The 22,972-nt window shown below is 39.5% G+C and overlaps 1 protein-coding gene across 3 annotated transcripts in view; it reads left to right on the forward strand.

Moving 5' to 3' along the window:
• The first annotated feature begins 2,703 nt into the window (after positions 1-2,703).
• The window catches only part of KCTD18 (potassium channel tetramerization domain containing 18), a 29,580-nt gene continuing 9,311 nt past the window's right edge, over positions 2,704-22,972 (forward strand). The window contains exons 1-6 of one of the 3 annotated variants that reach the window (XM_029224484.1): positions 2,704-2,797; positions 5,192-5,427; positions 6,993-7,204; positions 13,065-13,258; positions 14,351-14,445; positions 20,596-20,698. In XM_029224484.1, the coding sequence (XP_029080317.1) occupies positions 5,268-5,427; positions 6,993-7,204; positions 13,065-13,258; positions 14,351-14,445; positions 20,596-20,698 (764 nt within the window). In that variant the 5' untranslated portion in view covers positions 2,704-2,797; positions 5,192-5,267. Of the gene's footprint in view, positions 3,170-5,191; positions 5,428-6,992; positions 7,205-13,064; positions 13,259-14,350; positions 14,446-20,595; positions 20,699-22,972 lie in introns of all 3 variants that reach the window. The other 2 variants (XM_029224486.1, XM_029224485.1) reach the window with 2 other exon arrangements.

The raw sequence follows: 22,972 nt of genomic DNA on the forward strand, positions 1-22,972 counted from the left end.
TGGCTTTCTGGCTCTTTCTTCTAAGCCTGAAATCTAAGTATTGGAGTCAGTGTTCCATCCTATTTCTTCTTAATTACCTGCCCTTTATGTGGGTGATTTCATCCAGTTCCATGGCTTTAAATGCTGATGCCTTCCAAATTCACACCTTCAGCACCACCGTACTTCACTCCTGTGCTCCAGATTCATTCAATAGCTATTTGATCTCTTTACTTGTATGCCTGTTTAACATCTCAGTCTTAAGAGTCTAAAATACAGCTTCTGATCTCTCCCATAATTCACCATTTCAATAAATGGCACCATCATTCAGCTGTTCAGCCAACAATTTACACATCATCCTGCATTTCCCCTTTCCCTCATATGTGGCAGCCACGAAAACGTACCTCTCAGATGTCTGATTACAGGGAGCATTACTGACTGATGTACTCCACATACTGTGCTCTGAAATCTATCACCGTGTTCTAGGCTGCACTTCCCACTGACTGCTCCCAGCCAGTGACTGAGTATGGCAGGGATACTAAGGCAGGCCTATTCCTAGGAGACATAAGACTCCTTTGATGAGGGACATGGGCTTGAAAACTCCTCATTGGCTTTCCTGAAACTTTCTTGAACTGCATCATATCCACTTTTCCTAATCTGCATCTAGTCTAAAGGCTCTCTCAGTCCCCTTCAGATCCCTCCCTATTTTTTCCTCACAGGTGTCTCCCCCAATAAACTTTTTGCAGGTTTAATCTGATCTTGCTGTCCACTTCACACAGAACCTGAACTAACACATTATAGCTGATCATCAGCAAATTTAGTGTCATTTCTATTTCCTAAATACATTTCTTGCACTCATCCACTTCTCTCTATCACCATCACCACTTGAGTAGAAGCTATGCCATTTGTCCCCTGGATTCCTGCAACAGCTGCCTACATTCATTTTATGCCTTTTCAATCCATTCTCATTACAGTAGCCAGAGTGAGTTTTTAAAAATATTAAATCGATCATGCCATTTCACTGCTTAAAACCTTTTAATGGTTTCCCATATGCTTAGAGTAAAATTTAAACTACTTCTGCCACAAGATGCTTTAAAAGCTGGTTCCTGCCTCTCTTCTCAGCTTCATCTCTTATCACCTTCCCCCTGGTCCCCATGCTCACCAAGCTCCAGACAAACTAACTTCCCTTCCAAACAAACTTCCCTTCCTATAAACTGTCAAGTCCTTTCCTGCCTCAGGGCCTTTCCACTTGGTCTCCCTTTTTCCTAAAATATGCTTCCTCCATCTCTTCGGAGGATAGGCTCATTCTCATCCTTAGTGCTCAACTTAAATGTCCCCTTATCAGTGAGAACTTCTCCCAAGCCATCATCTCCATCCAACATTATCCTATTTCCTCCCAAGTGGTTATCACTGTCTGTAACTATTTTGCTTAGTGTCTGTTTCTGCCACTTGAACAGGAGTAAGCAAATTATGGTCCACGGGTGGCCCACGCTCTAAGAATGGTTTTTACATATTTAAGTGTTTGAAATATTTAAGAATATTTCATGACACATGAAAATTATATGCAATTCAAATTTCAGTAACCATAAATAAAGTTAGAACGTAGTCACTCTCATTCGTTTATGTATTATCTATGGCTGCTTTAACACTACAACAGCAAAGGTGAGTAGTTATGTATGGCCCATAATATTTAAAAATATTTTATATATAAATATATAAAAGCCTAAAATATTTACAGATAAAGTCTTCTGACTGCTGCACTAGAATGGAAATGCCATGGGACATTAGGTCAGGGACATTGATTGTCCTGTTCAGTCCTCCACTCCCAGTGTCTGGTCCATAGCTAGTGCTCAATAATTGTAGGTTGAACAAACCTTCCTCCTCTCCTGGGTACTATCAATATCTGAGGGGGTAGGTGGGCTTACCTCTCATTGGCTTATTCCCTTCTAAGACACAGTGAGAAAAATTAGGAACCAATTATTATTGAGTCTGGGAGAGTACCTTGAGAATAGAACTGTGTTTTATTCATTTTGAAATACCTAGCAAAGTCTCTTGCACAAGGTAGGCTGCAGCTGGAAACCAAAAGAACTCTTGGGGTTACTGTTAAGAGGAAATCAGTGCATGCAAAGCATTTAGCAGAATCTCAGGGGTACAGAAGTATTCAATAAATGTTTGCTCCTGCCTCAATTTTCCTTACTGTAACAGGAATAAAAATATAGGGCTGTCACACAGACTAAATAAAACAAGAATGCTCTGTGTGAAACAGCTTTGTAAGCCACAAACACTATCCAAATGCACAAACATTCAAGTGCAATATATGAATGACTCTTGGCATTGAGCAACCCAGTTTGGAGGGAAGGGCCCTCCCTCATCTAGAACTGAAAAGACCTAACTCATCCTAACTCTTACCGCTTATTAACTGACCCTAGACGATCGCAACTTCGGTGCTGTTTTCTTCATGTGTAAGAGCCGCCTCTGAACGGACAAGACCGTCCCTCGGGGATCCAGCCTGCGTCTCTCTGCGTGTCCTTTCCTTTCCCGGCATGGTACCGAGGCTGCCAGACCTCGCGGCCTCCCCAAAGCAGGCGGCGGCGGCCGGAGGTGGGGGAACCAGCCCGGGGGCGGGGCTCTGGAGGGGCGTGTCCTAGGCGTGTCCGGGGTGGGGCCTTCGTCTCCCGGCCGTCGCCGCCAGGCTGACAAGCACTGAGGCGGCACTGGAGCCGCGCTGCTACACGAGTTGCCGAGCAGGCGGGGAGGCGCTCACTTCCGTGTCGGGCCCCGTGGCGTCCGGCGCCCTTGTCAAGGGTCGGGCGGGCCGCAGGTCAGTCGGGGAGGCCGCCTACCCCGCCCATCCCCTGCGGAGGAGCGGGGCGCCGGGTCGGCCGCGGGCCCGGGAGGCGGCAGGGCGCCCTGAGGAAGGGCCCGGGCCACGCTGTTAACACGGGCGCCCGGGGCTGCAGGCTCGGGCTTCGGGCCGATTCGGGATCCCAGGACCGCGGGGACACCCCCGCGGGGCTTTGTGGTGTCCCAGCCCCTCCCCTTTCGTCCCGTGTCGTGGGAGTCCCTTGAGCGTTTCTCAAAGTAGTGTCCGCGGGGGCACTCCCGACCCCACCTAAGACTTTCTGAACCAGAGTCTATGTCGTGGTCCGGGGGTCTGCATTTTCAGGAAGTGTCCCTGATGGTTTTGGTGCAGGTGGTCACGGAACCGCAGTCTGGGCACGCTACCCCAGAGGGCTGGGCACTGTCGACCCAGCAGGGAGTGCAAGTGGGTGCATTTGAGGGTGGGGCCCTGTGACTGGCCTTGAAATGGTGATGGTCCTCTGCCTTAGGGGTATCTCTTGAATCCTTGCGCCTAGGGTGCTGCTGTGTTCCTATTGCCATCCACCGGAGTCTTCAGACGGACAGACGCGTAGTGAGTGAAGTGCCCAGGTCAGGAGCCTTAGGAGTGAAATAGTGCTGAAGGAGTCGGTGTGGGGTGCAGCTGGAAGAACTTGGAGTTGGTCCTGCTGACCTGGATTGGGGCTGACTCCACCACTTATGGCAGGACAGCCCTAGCATAGACCCTGCACACATTACTATTTCTTTCTCCAGTGTCCTCACCTGTCAGTAGGGACAGTAACTCCTACCCAGTAGGGCTTTTGTGTGAATGAGGTAATGTCTGTCAAGTGTCTCCTACAGTGGCTGGCACATAGCGTTCAGTAAATGGGAATTGTTAAGGGTGATGCAGTTTATAGTCCCCCAAATTAGGGATTAGTCAAGTGGAATAATATGTGGACAGGGGTACAAAGTATATCTGGGACAACTGTGCAAGGATTCTAACTGGGGGTGCTTGGGAAGGTCATGTAAGCAGTGAGGTTTGCCTGCAGCTTTGAAGAATAGATAGGATTCCAGGGAGCTGGTAACAGGGACAGTGTGAACCAGTTCCATTCCAGGCCTCAGAAGTGGTTCTTTCACATGGTTTGTTGTTGGGCTGCTCCTTGGACTTTTAGGCAGTGTAGGAAGTCACGTTGGTAAGTGGATTCTGAAGGCTGGACTGTTGGCCCATAATAGTTTCTGTCTACTGTGTTTCACACACATGGTGTTCCTCAGACTCTAATGGTCTCCTCTTATTGGAAATTGGCTAAATTGGAGCATCTATGAAAGGATGCTCAAAGTTGATGGCAAAGTGAATGGCCATGCATGTAGTTGAGCCTATTGGTAGCCATTTTACACTTGCTATGAAATGTGAAGATAGATTGGGAGGACATTTTTCCTCAGGGTATTGTTTTAGGTTCTGTAGGAATGCCACAGTCAGCTGTGGTTCATCTATCTCCAGAATGGATTAAGAAATAAAATCCTTAAAATGTCTCTAAAGGTTCAGCTATTTCAAAGGGAAGAAGCCAGATGATTGAGAGATGTCATCTGTTGTTCTTCTGGACCAGTTTGGCTTTTGGTATACATGGAATTCTGACCTCAGTTGATAAATTGTATATTCCTTAGTTACCTAACTTAAGAATTACAACTACTGTTGTTAATAATTTCTGTTCTTATGTTTCCTTAAATCTCCAGAGCCAATATAAAGTCCTTCAGTATATACCCTCTTGTAAATTTTTATATTATTATAGATAATATTTATCATTTATTGAGTACTTACTCTGAGCCAGAGACTGTTCTATATGCTTTTTATATTTTCTGTCAATTACTCCTCTGATAGTCCTTTGAGGTAGGCATCATCCTTCCCTCCAATTTAGAGATGGGGAAACAGGCAGAGGAGGGTATTTGCCCAAGGTCCCAGGCTAGTAAGTGGTAGAGCCTAATAGCCTGATTCCATGCTACATGCTGTTTCCCTCTGCAAGTCTACACAGCTCCCTCAGACTTACTGTAGTTTAAAAAGATATGTGAATACTGAAGATCATAAGCACGCCTCACCTTTGCTTTATATGTAACAGACAATGCATTATCTCGTTTAATTCTTTAAACAGTCATTTCAACAGCTCTGATTTGGTTGGTAATACTTTATTATCATTTACAAATCCTCTGAGCCAGAGTTTTCCAGCTTCTCAGCATATCTCAAACTTCTTTTATTACATTACTTCTTCTATTACATTAAGTCCTTCGATTCAGTATTGCCGGTGCTGAGGAATTTGTTTTAAACCACTTTAGAATGTATTTATTTTTATTACCTATTTCATGTATTGTTGGAAATGTCAATGGTGATTGTCCTTTGTTTTTACAGAGGGGTACTGTGAGCACCATTGTTTTGCAGTTTCTGAAAGTGTTTCGAGGCAAAACTTCAGGCGTCGGAGAGACCAATGGAAGGTCACAAGGCAGAAGAAGAGGTGTTGGATATTCTTCGACTGAACGTGGGTGGCTGTATTTACACAGCCAGGCGGCAGTCCTTGTGCCGCTTTAAGGACTCAATGCTGGCATCCATGTTCAGTGGTCGTTTTCCTCTAAAAACAGATGAATCAGGTAAATATCTAAAGTCTGTAAGCATTATCATGAATATTCATTAAAATAGGAGTCTACTTTAAATTCCCTTTAATTTTTCTAGTTACAACAGAATGTATTAGCTTACTCTGTTAATTACTGAGATCATTGGGACTGTATGGAGATTCATTAAGTACATGGAGAAATTAAATACCAGTTTCTAGAATCTGTGATGCTGTCGCTAAAAGTTGACAAAAAAGTGAATGTGTGTAAAGGCCAACCATCACCTAATTATGGGGATTAATCATATTTTGAAAGTTGTTCCATTCATACAACTCAATGGGTAAAGGTATTGAGCCTGATTAAATATATTAGCTTCTCTCTGTGTTCTTCAAGTTAAAAAATGTATTTCTCTGGAGAAAGGAGCTGCCCTCATAGCTGACAGGGCAGGTACTGTCAGTGTAGAATTAGTGTTAAACTCACACCTAGTCCAGCTGCAGAGCCTTGTGTGGGCAGATGTGTATGCCTAAGAAAACATCAGTTCAGTGATACCGTCAGTCACCCAGGACTGAAAATTGGTGTTTCAGAAGAAACTGTAAAATACAAGGGTTAGGGTCCTGGGGCCACTCTCTGCTTTGAGTGCTCTGGGGTTCACTGAACCTACTACTGGTGGTAGAGAAACTTCAGCAGAGCAAGTAAGGCTTTTTGTACATCTTAGGCATTCTGGGGCTCGTAGAACCCACTCTTGGTCTGTGTTAGAAAAAAGGGATTGAGGAGCTCAGAGCATGAGGGGCTGTTAGTAACCCTGGGTCTGGAGAGATTGCTTTGCCAGATGAATGGCAGTTGGAAGAATGGAAAACTCACTGATGTCTGGTGCCCAGGACTGGATGTCCATCTGGACAGAAAGTTTGTTGGTGTAAAGGTGGTAAGCAGGGACTGAGTTGTTTCCTCTGCCCCTAAGTTTTTACCTTCTTAATCCCATCTTAAACTAATCAAGGGAGGAAGGAAATCATTGAGTAACCTCACACAGAAGTGTTTTTTTGTTTTCTTAATTCTGCTGAATTGTCTACAAAAAGTCTTTTATCATAAAGTAGTACCAGTATAGCATTTCTTTTCTAAAGTTTCATACAAAGGAACTAACCTAATAAGTCTGAACAAATGGCATGCTCATAGCTAGGAACCCAGGGTTTATTTGTTGGCAACACTGCAGGTCGACTTGTAGGGTCACTGACATACAAATGCTGGACCTCATTATACCCTCATTAGGGAGGAACTCCATACACCTTTCCTGGCCCAGCTGGGTTGAGATTAGTGGTAAGCTTCTGTTTCTACCAGCAGTCTAAGTTCTCCATGGCTTTTGCAGAGGCCATAGTGGGAATATAGTCCTTGATTTCTAATGGAACTCAGAATACGTTTTCCTTGTAGGTGAGAATACAGAGGCTCCCCAAATTTGACTAAACCTATTTGAACACTAGATACTAACTTTCTTTTGAGAAAGAAACATTTCTAATTGTAGAGGTCTTCAGTCTAATTCTAGTTTGACGTGTTGAAATTTCACCGTGGTCATATTTATCTATTCAATCATTTTTGAACTGAATATTTTCTAGGGGCTTGTGTTATTGACCGTGATGGACATCTATTTAAATACCTTTTGGATTATCTTCACGGAGAAGTTCACATTCCCACAGAGGAGCAAACCCGCATTGCTCTGCAGGAAGAGGCTGATTACTTTGGCATCCCTTATCCGTACAGCCTGTCTGACCACTTGGCCAATGAAATGGAGACATATTCTTTAAGGTCAAATATAGAACTTAAAAAGGTCTTGGCATTTTCTTAAGTTTTACAATATATGTATGAATGTTTATCTAATATTCATTTATTATACATTTATTATGCACAAAGCAATGTATGTTATTTTGTATAGCCCATGTTGTAACATAAACCAAAATGAGACCGTTTTACTTCTTACAATATTTTTTAACTGTATTATATACCTTTATTTGTTTTGTTTTGATTTTTTGAATTTTATTTTATTTTACTTTTTTATACAGCAGGTTCTTATTTTTCATTTTATACATATTAGTGTATATATGTCAATCCCAATCTCCCAATTCATCCCACCACCACCACCACCACCCGCCACTTTCCCCCCTTGGTGTCCATACATTTGTTTTCTACATCTGTGTCTCTATTTCTGCCCTGCAGACCAGTTCATCTGTACCATTTTTCTAGGTTCCACATATATGCGTTAATATATGATATTTGTTTTTCTCTTTCTGACTTACTTCACTCTGTATGACAGTCCCTAGATCCATCCACGTCTCTACAGATGACTCAATTTCATTCCTTTTTATGGCTGAGTAATATTCCATTGTATATATGTACCACTTCTTCTTTATCCATTCATCTGTTGATGGGCATTTAGGTTGCTTCCATGTCCTGGCTATTGTAAATAGTGCTGCAATGAACATTGGGGTGCATGTGTCTTTTTGAATTATGATTCTCTCTGGGTATATGCCCAGTAATGGGATTGCTGGGTCATATGGTAATTTTATTTTTAGTTCTTTAAGGAACCTGTATACTGTTCTCCATAGTGCCTGTATCAATTTACATTCCCACCAACAGTGCAAGAGGGTTCCCTTTTCTCCACACCCTCTCCAGCATTTGTTGTCTGTAGATTTTCTGATGATGCCCATTCTGACAATGAGGTGATACCTCATTGTATTTTTGATTTGCATTTCTCTAATAATTAGTGATGTTGAGCAGCTTTTCATGTGCTTCTTGGCCATCTGTATGTCTTCTCTGGAGAAATGTCTATTTAGGTCTTCTGCCATTTTTGGATTGGGTTGTTTGTTTTTTTAATATTGAGCTGCATGAGCTGTTTATATATTTTGGAGATTAATCCTTTGTTCATTGCTTTGTTTGCAAATACTCTCTCCCATTCTGAGGGTTGTCTTTTCGTCTTGTTTGTAGTTTCCTTTGCTGTGCAAAAGCTTTTAAGTTTCACTAGGTCCCATTTGTTTATTTTTGTTTTTATTTCCATTACTCTAGGAGGTGGATCAAAAAAGATCTTGCTGTGATTTATGTCAAGGAGTGTTCTTCCTATGTTTTCCTCTAAGAGTTTTATAGTGTCCGGTCTTATGTTTAGGTCTCTAATCCATTTTCAGTTTATTTTTGTGTATGGTGTTAGGGAGTGTTCTAATTTCATTCTTTTACATGTAGCTGTCCAGTTTTCTCAGCACCACTTATTGAAGACACTGTCTTTTCTCCATTGTATGTCCTTGCCTCCTTTGTCATAGATGAGTTGACCATAGGTGCGTGGGTTTATCTATGGGCTTTCTATCCTGTTCCATTGATCGATATTTCTGTTTTTGTGCCAGTACCATATTGTCTTGATGACTGTAGCTTTGTAGTATAGTCTGAAGTCAGGGAGTCTGATTCCTCCACCTCCGTTTTTTTCCCTCAAGATTGCTTTGGCTATCCGGGGTCTTTTGTGTCTCCATACAAATTATAAGATTTTTTGTTCTGGTTCTGTAAAAAATGCCATTGGTAATTTGATAGGGATTGCCTTGAATCTGTAGATTGCTTTGGATAGTATAGTCATTTCCACAATATTGATTCTTCCAGTCCAAGAACATGGTATATCTCTCCATCTGTTTATATCATCTTTAATTTCTTTTATCAGTGTCCCATAGTTTTCTGCATACAGGTCTTTTGTCTCCCTAGGTAGGTTTATTCCTAGGTATTTTATTCTTTTTGTTTCAGTGGTAAATGGGAGTGTTTCCTTAATTTCTCTTTCAGATTTTTCATCATTAGTGTATAGGAATGCGAGAGATTTCTGTGCATTAATTTCATATCCTGCAACTTTACCAAATTCATTGATTAGCTCTAGTAGTTTTCTGGTAGCATCTGTAGGATTCTCTATGTATAGTATCATGTCATCTGCAAACAGTGACAGTTTTACTTCTTTTCCAATTTGTATTCCTTTTATTTCTTTTTCTTCTCTGATTGCCGTGGCTAGGACTTCCAAAATTATGTTGAATGTTAGTGGGGAGTGTGGACATCCTTGTCTTGTTCCTGATCTTAGAGGAGATGCTTTCAGTTTTTCACCATTGAGAATGATGTTTGCTTTGGGTCTGTCATATATGGCCTTTATTATGTTGAGGTAGGTTCCCTCTATGCCCACTTTCTGGAGAGTTTTTTATCATAAATGGGTGTTGAATTTTGTCAAAAGCTTTTTCTGTATCTATTGAGATGATCGTATGGTTTTTATTCTTCAGTTTGTTAATATAGTGTATCACATTGATTGATTTACGTATATTGAAGAATCCTTGCATCCCTGGGATCAATCCCACTTGATCATGGTGTATGATCCTTTTAATGTGTTGTTGGATTCTGTTTGCTAGTATTTTGTTGAGGATTTTTGCATCTATATTCGTCAGTGATATTGCTCTGTAGTTTTCTTTTTTTGTCGTATCTTTGTCTGGTTTTGATATCAGGGTGATGGTAGCCTCATAGAAAGAGTTTGGGAGTGTTCCTTCCTCCACAATTTTTTGGAAGAGTTTGAGAAGGATGGGTGATAGCTCTTCTCTAAATGTTTGATAGAATTCACCTGTGAAGCCATCTGGTCCTGGACTTTTGTTTGTTGGAAGATTATTTATTTATTTATTTTTAAATTTAGTTTTCTTTTTTATAAATTTATTTACTTTATTTTTGGCTGCATTGGGTCTTTGTTGCTGCACGCGGGCTTTCTCTAGTTGCGGTGAGCAGGGGCTACTCTTCGTTGCAGTGCACAGGCTTCTCATTGCGGTGGCTTCTCTTGTTGCGGAGCACGGGCTGTAGGTGCGCGGGCTTCAGTAGTTGCAGCATGTGGACTCAGTAGATGTGGCACACGGGCTCTAGAGAGCTGGCTCAGTAGTTGTGGTGCATGGGCTTAGTTGCTCTGCGGCATGTGGGATCTTCCCAGACCAGGGCTCGAACCTGTGTCCCCTGCATTGGCAGGTGGATTCTTAACCACTGCGCCACCAGGGGAGCCCTGTTGGAAGATTTTTAATCACAGTTTCAATTTTATTACTTGTGATTGCTCTGTTCATATTTTCTATTTCTTTCGAGTTAAGTCTTGGAAGATTATACCTTTCTAGGAATTTGTCCATTTCTTCCAGGTTATCCATTTTACTGGCATAAAATTGCTTGTAGTAGTCTCTTAGGATGCTTTGTATTTCTGCAGTATCTGTTGTAACTTCTCCTTTTTCATTTCTAATTTTATTGATTTGAGTCCTCTCCCTCTTTTTCTTGATGAGTCTGGCTAAAGGTTTATCAATTTTGTTTATCTTCTCAAGGAACCAGCTTTTAGTTTTATTGATCTTTGCTATTGTTTTCTTTGTTTCTATTTCATTTATTTCTGCTCTGATCTTTATGATTTCTTTCCTTCTACTACCTTTGGGTTTTGTTTGTTCTTCTTTCTCTCATTCCTTTAGGTGCAAAGTTAGATTGTTTATTTGAGATGTTTGTTGTTTCTTGAGGTAGGATTGTACTGCTTTAAACTTCCCTCTTAGAACTGCTTTTGCTGCATCCCATAGGTTTTGGATCATCGTGTTTTCATTGTCATTTTTCTCTAGGTATTCTCTGATTTCCTCTTTGATTTCTTCAGTGATCTCTTGGTTATTTAGTAACATATTGTTACTTCTCTACAGTTTTTGAAGACATGTTTCTTAATTACCACTGCTCATTTTTTAAGGCCAAAATTGTATTCTAGGAAAGTGTATTACCACGCCACCCAAAAGTTTATGGAGTTTTTATTCCTCATTGAATGTTTAACACTTTTTGATGGCTTTTTTTAATAGAACTCTTCTGCTCTTGAAGTTCTTCTTAAATTAAGAGCAGTACTGTAGTATGTGAGTGTATAGTGGGATTAATTCATTTACTGAAATGATATTTTAAAAGGATGGTCATGATAAATAAAAGATTGTATAAAATCCCTTACCTGATTTAGTGAGTGTAGCAGTTTGCTACTAAGCTAAAACATTAGTTTGATTACTTCACCTTGAGATCAGTAAATCTTTTTTTAAGATGCTTCTGTTTTAAATCACATTTGAAATGTCTTTACATGACTTGAACAGCTTCATCTGTTTTTGTCTTATTGATAAGTATTATATTTGCTATTAATTAGCACTTTGAACATCTAAGAAAAATATTTTTCCTAGATAATTGTTCATAGTGAAAAGTGGTTTGAATTGGTTTGAATTCTTTGAGTTGGATGTCAGTGTTTAGGAGAGCAAGCTGACAGTATGGTTATTAGGAGTGCAGCATGAAGAGAAAGTTGATTTGGTTCCAGATCCCCTTCGGGAATTTGCATGGTTGTATGGGTTCTGCTATTGGAATTATTTATAAACTGAGTTGTCGAACAGTCTTTTAATGCTGTTTGCCATATCTGCAGAGTGGGGCTGAAAAAGCCTAACTGGAAAGTTGGGACAGATTAACATTCACCTTTGTAGTCTTTCATTCTTGGTTTGTATGCACAACAGACACAGCATGCGAACATTCATTCTGCCAGCCAACTCCTATTTATTTCAAATGTTTTTGACATATAGGACCCTGTTCTAGGGACTGTGTGGGACACAAAGAAATATGACATGCAGTTTTTGCCCTTGAATGGTTTATAATGTTGTTGGTGATTTTCATAGATGTGCAAGTGAAGATAAAAGCCAATACAGGAGTTAGATGGCAATATTAAGTGAAAATGCAACACATGTTAGGGTCCTCTTTTCCTTCACTGAGTCAGTAAATATTAAGCATCTCCTTTGTATCAGGTACTTTTCTAGGGACTTGGGATACAAAACAAAACAGAAAAGAGTGCCTGTCCTCAGATAGCTCACATCAATAATGCTGTTTCTCCCAGGGAAGGCCTGTACCACTCCACTGGGTGAAGCCCTCTTCCTCTGTGCCCCTTAGCACCTCATAGGCTTACCTAGTAGCACTTCTTACACTGTGTGCTGATGGCTTATTTAAAGTCTGTCTTCTGCATCAGCTATAAACTCAAGGAGGGACCCTGTCTCCTGCTCACCATTATGTCTCCAAGGCCTTAGACAGTGCTTATTATTCACACATAGGTACTTAGTATTCAAGTGATTGAGTGAATAGGTGGATAAATGCCAAATGAGTTCAGACAGTATATATCGAGTTCATATATTCGTATCTTTCAGTGTAAAAGAACAAGTTAATCTGGTTAATCCATGATTGGATTTGGAGTTAAGAATAAGCATCAACTATGGGGCAAGTCAGTAGGAGGTAAAAGGAAGATTGAGTCAAATGGAAAATCGGGGGGAAAAGAAAGGGAAAAGAAAGAATTTTAACTTTAGCTTATTATATGAAGATTTTAAAATGATGTTGGTAGTGAGTCTAAAGGAAGAGGAAGTAAAACATAATTTCCATGTGGAAAAAGATTCTCTAGCTGAAAAGGTTTTGGGTTTTGGGGTGGTGATTTGCCTCACCTCCCCCAACACCCCAAATTCAACAAATGGTTTGGTTTTTAAAGGCATAAACAGTAGGCTGAGATATATAATCTTTTTATTTCCGTTATGACCAGCTGAAATTACAGCTTTACATGAAAGTAATAGAGCAAATTCATTTTTACTTTACTCCAGAATTAAATTCAAATTTTATATATTTTTTTGCCCCAGGCTTTAACAGACTTCTGTGATTCGTATGGTTTAGTTTGCAATAAACCAACAGTTTGGGTCCTCCACTATCTTAACACATCTGGTGCAAGCTGTGAGAGTAGAATTATTGGTGTATATTCCACAAAAACTGATGGAACAGATGCAATTGATAAGCAGCTGGGAGGAAGAATTCACAGTAAATGCGTTTTTAAAAGGTATGTCTGCGTTTAAATACAAAAAGGAACAAAATAAAGTCTTGGTCTCTTCTAAGAGGTGTTATTGAATGGAATATGTGGTTGACTAGGAAAGAAGCCAGTACCTCTCAACAGACAGAGTGAATCTCATAGCTGTCGAGATAGGCCTGTTTCATGAGGAGGTTGTAATTCAGACCATTTCACATCTGTATAAGCAATAGGCCATCTACTTGGTCTAGTACAGTGGTTCTCAACTGGGAGTGGTCATCAGAATCCCCTGAGAGGCATTATAAAAAGAGAAAAGAAAGAAAGAAAAGAAAAGCCACATGCCTGGGTATCTCCCCTCCACTATAGTCCAGGGACAGAAGCCTGGCCTAGAAGCCAGCAGGCCCACTGAGGGACCCAGGACTGGCCTGTGTCTTGGTGTCCTGGTTTGAGAAATGCTGAAAGACTTTTCATCTGGTCCCTCCCAACTTTAAAATTCTATGCCTTGAACATGTTAAATTCTTAAGGGTTATTCTGTTAATATTTTCCCTGTAATCTCATTTATACTAGTCAATTCACTTAGCAAAATTTTTTTTAATTCTCTGAGAGATTGGATTGGGTCACATGCCAGTGACTAATGCACGACCACATGAGCTTGCTGTTTAGATAATTAATATGTTATCATTTTCTGAATTCTTTACAGGCAGGGATGTTTGTATATGATATATAAGTGCCTGACATAGTGCTAAGAAAGTTTTAGTCAAAGTTGAACCTTTTCTAACTTTACTGGAGTTAGGTGATTTTTTTAAGAAAACTTATTTTAAGGATTTGTTGATTTGTCTGCACAGTTTATATTGTGGAATTAACAAATACTTTACCGCAGTAAAAAGAGATTAAATGTAGGTTAGTACGTAAGTATAGTATATTATACTCATCTAGTATGTCGTATATAGAATATATATATATACATATATGTATGCTTAAGGATCACAGAAGAACAACTACTCATTACCTACATATTTTTTTTCCTTAGTTAACAAGCACTTATTGAGTGTCTATTAGCTGTATATATGTATACACATTCATACCTAGGTAGTATATTTTCATTACCTTTTGTAATATTTCTAGGGAGGCAGGAAATAATGTTCAGTATATTTGGAGCTATTATTCAGTAGCAGAATTGAAGGAAATGATGGATGCCTTTGATGCCTGGGAAGGAAAAGGTACAGTACAATTCTTTCATTTCATGGCAGAAAGTAGACTTTTCCTTAATAAGACAAAGCAAGTTCAAATATAGCATTTCTTTTTTTGAGAAAATGTTTTTGGTGTGGGTCCAGGTAGTTGTCACCTTATAGTAACACTGAGGCAGTTTACTTACAAATTTTTAAACCCCATGAATTGCTAGGTATTATTAATAATCTATAATACAGTAACCTAAAATACACTTTTGTTAGTTATGCTTATTTAGTTCAATTTAAAAAGAGTTTCTGGGGCTTCCCTGGTGGCGCAGTGGTTAAGAATCCACCTGCCAATGCAGGGGACATGGGTTCGAGCCCTGGTCCAGAAAGATCCCACATGCCACAGAGCAACTAAGCCCGTGTGCCACAACTACTGAGCCTGCGCTCTAGAGCCCGCGAGCCACAACTACTGATGCCCACGCACCTAGAGCCCGTGCTCCGCAACAAGAGAAGCCACTACAATGAGAAGCCCGCGCACCACAACGAAGAATAGCCCCCGCTTGCTGCAACTAGAGACTGCCCGCGCACAGCAACGAAGACCCAACACAGCCAAAAATAAATAAATAAATTTATTACCAAAAAAATAATAAAAAGAGTTTCTGTAGCGCCTACTGTGTACCTAGCATTGTCCTAGGAAGTATACCTCTAAATTAAGCATAAAATGTGTAATCAAAAAAAAAAAATAAAGAGAGAGAGAGAAAATGAAAATAATGCTGGGAAGATATCTAAAGAGCCCTTAGAAAACAAATATTCTTTAAATGCACACTTTGAAATTTGACTATCTTTACCAAGCTGCTTATGTGAGTTGATAATAGTAATGCTGCTTGATATTCAATGTGATATGTAGTTTACATTCAGTATCTCTTAGTCCTAAAACAAGCCTGTATGCTGGTTTACAATTTTATTGATGAGGAAAAGAAGTCTCAGAGAGACATGCCACTTGCTTAAAGATCACAGAGGGTTAACTGTTCTATGCCTACGTTTTTTTTCTTAATTAACATGGATTGAGTGTCAATTAGGTGCAAGCACTATAATTAAGTCCTAAAATTGTCCAAAGATAAATAAGACACATCTCAGTCCTCAAATGATCTTAAAAGCTGGTAGAGACAGACATTGCAAGTCATGTAAGATTGAATAAGGAAAGGAAGAGGCTTTTTAAAACTATCAGCTGTTCCTCTTTCAGGCAGGGTGCTAGTACCAATCCTTTTTCTCCTCAACTTTGCCCCACTCAGTTTTCGTCCTTTTTCTTTTCATATCATGCCCTTCAAACAGATAGGATGAAGTGTGTTGAACAAAATGCTATTCTCTTTAAGCTTATTACTTGAGATTTAATTGACTTTGAGACACTTGGGCTTAAGTTGAAGAACAACCCCCCTGGTGTTCTTGTCTCCTTTTGTGCCGCTGGACTAGCAGGCTACCTGGGAAGCTTTGGGAGGGCCTGGCTGGGTTTCTTTCTACACTGACTCAGGAAGCTGGAGCAGAGAGCTGGGATCACTGACTTTAACAAAGCGTGTGACTGATTTTAACTTTTTAGAAAGCATGTAATAGAGTATAATTGTTATCTAACAAAGTTCTGGAAGGCCTGTGGAAAGCCGTAATACAGGAAACAGAAGTAAGAGAAAGAACTATTGAAAGGAAGAAGACAGTTATTGTTATTTGTGGACAATATGTCTTTGTAGAAAACCCGAAAAGAATCGACTAAAGGTATTTCAAATGATGAGTTTAGTAGACTAAACTAGCTAGATACAATATAAATAAAGATTAGCAGCTTACTTATGGTAAATTAACTAGAAATTATAGGAGAAAATCCCATTCACAATAGCAATAAACAAAAATAACTAGGCTGCGCCACCAAGAAATGCTTGGGTCCTTTACGAAGAAAACTGCTAAAATGTATTTATCTGTCCATCCATCCATCCATCCATCTATAAAAAAGAAGAGATGAAGATTACTGTGCGACATACCATGATCCTGAATGAGAAATCTGAATATTATAAAGATGTCAGTGTTTCTCAGATTAAATTATAGGTTTAACACAATTCCTACCAAAATATCAATGGACCTCTTTGGGAATCTTGAGGAAATGATCCTAAAATTCCTTTGAAAGAATAAACAGGTGAAATACCCCAAAACATTTTGGGAAGTAGAAGTCATTAGAGGGATGAGTTTAACTCTGTTTGATGGCCAAAATACTATATGTAGCTCTATACTAATAAAACCATGTCTTTCTGGTACAAGAATAGATGCAGAGATCAGGAGTAAAATCCATTAAATTTATAAGAATAAAATCACTATGTGATAAGAAAGCATTAAATTCCAATAAAAAAAGGATAGATTATTTGGGAGAAAAACAGAACTTTAACCTCACATCATTTATGAAAATAATCCCAGGTAGATTTATGAATGAAAAATGAAACTATTATAGACTATATTGAAATGTAAGCAAATAACTGATTTCTTAATAGGGAAAGAAATTATAAGCTTAAAATAAAACATAAAGACAAAGAAATTTGATTACATAATATTTAATGTATTAACTTTAAAACATAAAACATTATAAATAAAATTTAGAAACTAATAAAAAACTTGGATAAAAGTGTTGCATTAACTGGACAAAGATTACCCTTATAATAAAGAGGGTTTATTTAAATTCATTAGAAAACCAGCTCAACCCTACTACAAATAAATGTATAAGGTTCATGGCCATAAAATTCCCAGAAAAGGAAATAAATGTGGCAGAGGTTCAAACTCATTATCAGTGAACTATACATTAAATGAGAACTATTTTTTTATATACCAGATTAGTAAAGATCTCATGAATTCTTGGGAGGAATAAAGTTCATATTACTTTTTTTGGAAATAATTTATCAGTATGTATCAATAGCATCAAAATTGTTCATATTCTTTGAGCCAATAATTCTACTTCTAGAAATCTACCTTAAAGACAAAATCAAATGCAGACAAAGGCTTATGAACAGAGATGTTCAACTGAACATTATTCATAATAGGGAAAAAATAAAAGCAATCTAAATGTCTATAATACAGGGTTAAATACACATTGGCACATCCACAGGTTATAGATGGGTATAGCTATTAAAATTATTTTGAGGGAATTCCTGGGTGGTCTTTTGGTTAGGACTCCACGCATCCACTGCAGGGAACATGGGTTCGATCCCTGGTTGGGGAACTAAGATCCTGCATGCTGCGTGGCTGAAAAAATAATAATGATAAAATAAAATTATTTTGAATAACTTTTTACGTTGATGAGTGCCCATGATAAAGTAAGAAATGGTCAAAAGCAGAAAACATAATTAAATATAATGTGTTTTCAATTATGTGCATATCATACGAATAGAAAAAAGACTGGAATGAGATACATCAAAATGTCATGAGCCACGATTCCTAGTTTTAGGATTAGAAGTGATTTTTATTTTTTTTATATATACTTTTCTATATTTTCCAAGTTTTGTACAATGAATGTGAATTATAGGCAGGAAAAAAATGAAAGTCTTAAAAACAAATTGCAGTATATCTTTTTTTTTTTTTTTTGCGGTACGCGGGCCTCTCACTGTTGTGGCCTCTCCCGTTGCGGAGCACAGGCTCCGGACACTCAGGCTCAGCAGCCATGGCTCACGGGCCCAGCCGCTCTGTGGCATGTGGGATCTTCCTGGACCAGGGCACGAACCCGTGTCCCCTGCATTGGCAGGCGGACTCCCAACCACTGCGCCACCAGGGAAGCCCGCAGTATATCCATTTAAAGGAATACTCAGAAATAAAAAGAGATGATTATTGATACATACATCAAAATGGATGAATCTTCAAAGCATCATGGTAAAGAAGCCAGACACAAAAGGCTATGTGGTGTATGATTCCATTTATATGATACTTTGGAAAAGGCAAAACTAAGGAATGGAGGGCAGGGCATCAACTGTGGAAAGGTAGGAGGGAACTTTTTGGGGATGATAGAAATGTTCTGTATCTTGATTGTGGCCATAGTTACATGACTGTATACATCTGTCAAAACTCAGTGTACTTAAAAAGAATGAATTTTATTTTATGTAAATTATATCTCAATAAACTTGACTTAAAAATAAAAACTTAATGGATGAGATTTGGTGATGGTTTTGTAGCATAAGTAGGTTTGGGAGTATGATCAAGCAGTTCTAGAAAGTTGTTGTCTTAAAATGAGGTCCATAGACTTCGAGTATTTGGACATGTCTATTATATATAATAATTTATGTGCCCAGCTTGCTAAGTTGTTTGTTATTACTAGCCATTTAGTGATTAAAAAAGAAGATACCAGATTCCTTCTTCGGACTTAAAGGTTACTGTTGTTTTTAATACCAAGCAGTTTTTATTCAGCATCATTCTTTAAGCCTTTTTTAATGTGTCTATGTATAATTTTTATGGTTCTTTTTTTAAAAAATGAGGTAAAATTCACACAGCATAGAATTAATTACAGTATACATTTCAGTGACATTTGCTACATTAACAGTGTGTGTAACCAGCACCTCTATTTAGTTCCAAAACACTTCTGTCACCACAAAAGGAAACCCAGTATCCATTAAGCAGTTACTCTGCATTCCCCTCTCCCCTCAGCCCCTGGCAACTACCAGTCTGCTCTCTGTCTCAGTGGATTTGTGTATTCTGGATATTTATATAAATGGAATCATACAATATATAACCTTTTGTGTCTGGCTTCTTTCACTTAGCGTAAGGTTTTTAAGCTTCATAAGAATACATTTTCAGGGACTTCCCTGGTGGCGCAGTGGTTAAGCATCCGCCTGCCAATTCAGGGGACACAGGTTCGTTCCCTTGTCCGGGAAGATCCCACATGCCACGGAGCAGCTAAGCCTGTGCGCCACAACTACTGAGCCTGTGCTCTAAAGCCCGCGAGCCACAACTACTGAGCCCACGTGCCACAACTACTGAGCCCACAAGCCACAACTACTGAGCCCGCGTGCCACAGCTACTGCAGCCCGCGCGCCTAGAGCCCATGCTCCACAACAAGAGAAGCCACCGCACTGAGAAGCCCGTGCAGCACAACGAAGAGCAGCCCCCGCTCGCTGCAACCACAGAAAGCCCGCGCGCAGCAATGAAGACCCAACACAGCCAAAAATAAATAAATTTTTTAAAAAAAGGAATACATTTTCAGCTTTCAATCAGAAACATATCAAACTATTATATATAGAATGGATAAACAACAAGGTCCTATTGTATAGCACAGGGAACTGTATTCAATACCCTGTGATAAACCATAATGCAAAAGAATATGAAAAAATATATATATACACATACACATATGTATGTATAACTGAATCACTTTGCTATACAGCAGAAATTAACACAACATTGTAAATCAACTATACTTCAATAGAATAAATTTAAACAAAGAAACGTATCAGATTTAAAAATTAAGTGAATTTGACTGGAATCTTGGCCTGCCACGTTAACACAGATTATTCTTGTTTGAAAAGATGCCTATAAGGTATTGATACCTCATATTCATATAGTGGTTGCCTCTTACAGAGTGGTTCACAAAATTTATCTGATTTGACGATTGCAGCAACCTAGTGAGGTAGACAGGGCACGTGTTAGAACCCCTACTGTCCAATCCTTTCACATTACTACCAACACTATGACTTATAATAAAGGCACCTAACATCTCTTGAGTGCTAAGTCTGTGCCAGGCCCTGTTCTAGGCATTTTGTTTTTATTTTCTCATTTAATTATCGCAGCAAGGTATGTACTATTATTGTCATCATTTCACAGATGAGAAAATTTTCCCGAGGTGATATGATTAGTGAATGACAGAAATGGGATCCAGACCCAGGCAGTTTTGGCTCCAGTGCCTGTGCCCTTAACCAGCATACACTCAGTTGCCTAAGGTCTGTATAAAGACCTCTGGTTATCAGTGGCAGAGCTGGGGCGGCTGGTAGCCAGCTCTTTCTGGACCCGGGTCATGAGCTATGCCACTATTGCCCTGGCTCTTCTTGGGAGCACTTCCTGCTTATACTTCTCTTCATCAAATGGGAGTCATGAACCTTAAACTTTTTCTGGCCGGTCTTATACAAAAGTGTTGCTGAGCCTTTGGCAGTGGACAGTGGTTCTCTAAATTGTCTTTTTATCTTCCAGGTGTTAGCTACTGGCGGGTGCCTCATGAACTGATAGAATGTTGGACTCTGGAAGAGCGGCCTTTACATGGAAGCCTGCGTCACATGGCCCCAATTCGAAAGAGGTTATCTGTTCTTTGTTGATTTTTTAAAAAAATTAATGTATGACCTATATTTTTACTGCCTCTACTGGGGGAGTGAATAATGGTTCTTGACCTCATTGAGCTTATTAAATCACCTAGGTGAATATTCTGCCTTACCATCAAAGTATAAATCTTTATTTATTTATTTTTGGCTGCATTGGGTCTTCGTTGCTGAGTGTGGGCTTTCTCTAGTTGCAGTGAGCGGGGGCCACTCTTCGTTGTGGTGCACAGGCTTCTCTGCGGTGGCTTCTCTTGTTGCGGAGCACGGGCTCTAGTCGTGCAGGCTTCAGTAGTTGTGGCACACAGGCTCGGTAGTTGTGGCTCGCGGGCTCTAGAGCGCAGGCTTAGTTGTTGTGGTGCACGGGCCTAGTTGCTCCACGGCATGTGGGATCTTCCCGGACCAGGGCTCGAACCTGTGTCCCCTGTATTGGCAGGTGGATTCTCAATCACTGCATCACCAGGGAAGCCCCAAAATGTAAATATTGAGGGAATACCCTGGCAGTCAGTGGTTAGGACTCTGCTCTCTCACTGTCGAGGGCCCGGGTTCAATCCCTGGTCGGGGAACTAAAATCCCACAAGCCGTGTGGCGTGGCCAAAATAAAAAAAAAATTAAATGCAAAGTTACCAGAACTATGTAAAAGGTGGAAGTAATTCTTTAAAACTGAGTTATATGGTATATACTTTTTGGGAGAGTATGATTTTAAAAATACTACTGGACACAGTGAGAATGCTGTGGTAAGTATTTTTCCCCACTAAAGTGAAATCCCAGATTTTACTGGCAATAGTCAAGAAATTTATTAGACTTAATATTTGAAATTTCCTGTGATTTATTCTGAATCCCTTTCTCCTTCCTGTTACCACAAATAACATTTTTATTTAGTAGTATTATCTTGTGTTCTATGAAATCATTAGCACTGAATTCACTCCACATCTGTGTCTTTCACTGTGGTTTAAATACATTTAAAATTATATTTCATTTTCATTGTCTGGGTAGTATTCATGACTTTCAGACATTCTGATTTCTTGATCATCTATTCTAGAATTTGATTCAGGGCCCGTATGAAATTTCAGACTGCTTTCTTACTTTTGCCCTCTGGACCTTTCACAGAGGTGCAGAGAATTTTATTCAGTTTTTAATAGTAAATCATATGTTAAAACAGATCTTTTTGCTTAAAGGCTCTCATTTTATTATCATTTATTTTGGTGTTTGAACTTATAGTTAGCAAATATTATTTGGGTCCAGAGCAGTAGTTCTCCATTGGGGGCAGTTTTGTTCCCCAGGGGATATATTTGGTAACGTTTGGAGACACTGTCAGGTGGGGGTTGTTGCTGGCATCCAGAGGGTAGAGGCCAGGGTTGCTTCTAAACGTCCTAGAATGCAGAGGGCAGCCCCCCATGACAAAGAATTGTTGAATCCCAAATGGCAATAGTGCTCAGGTGGAGCAACCTTGGACTAGAGTCCAGTGGAAGATGTGTACAAAATATAAAGCAAGCAGAAATGGTTTTATGGAAACTCTCCTCTGTGTTAGTTGTCTTTTTCCTCTGGGATTTTATTAAGTATCATTTTTGATTCATGGACCAGGTAACGATGACTTGGAAGCACTTGTGAGGTCCCAAAGAACCATTTCTCACCTACAAAATTTTAGTTATGTTCAGTAGAGTTTTGAGGTTGAATATATTATATTTCAAATCACTATGCTATTATGATCCCATTTCCAAAAATCAGAGTTCAGTATCTTATATTTGCCTCTGAAAACACAACAGTGCTGAGTCAGAGGGAGAAGACTTGGAGGATTGCCATTACACATGTTCAGAAGGGGATCTTCATGAAGTGAAACTGATGGAAGCAGTGGAAGGAGCAGGCAGGCTTTTGACAGTGGTTGCTTGACAGTTTGACAGTTTTAAGGTCATTTAAAATAATGTTCCATGTGACTTTTTTCCTTCATTTTGTTGGTATAGTGTATCATATTGACTGATTTGTGGATGTTGAACCATCCTTGCATCCCTGGAGTAAATCATCATGTGTGTTCCTTTTAATGTATTGTTGAATTCAGTTTGCTAGTATTTTTTTTGAGGATTTTTTGCATTTATGTTCATCAGGGATATTGGTGTGTAATTTTCTTGTGGCATCCTTGTCTGGTTTTGGTATCAGGGTACTACTGGCCTTAATGAATTTGAGAGTTCCCTCCTCTTTTATTTTTTGGAAGTGTTTGAGAGGGACTGGTATTAATTCTTTGAAGAGTTGGTTTGGTAGAA

Source organism: Monodon monoceros, unplaced genomic scaffold, assembly GCF_005190385.1.
Source record: "Monodon monoceros isolate NGI ecotype Baffin Bay Population unplaced genomic scaffold, NGI_Narwhal_1 Super_Scaffold_16, whole genome shotgun sequence".
In the NCBI taxonomy this organism is placed as follows: Eukaryota; Metazoa; Chordata; class Mammalia; order Artiodactyla; family Monodontidae; genus Monodon; species Monodon monoceros.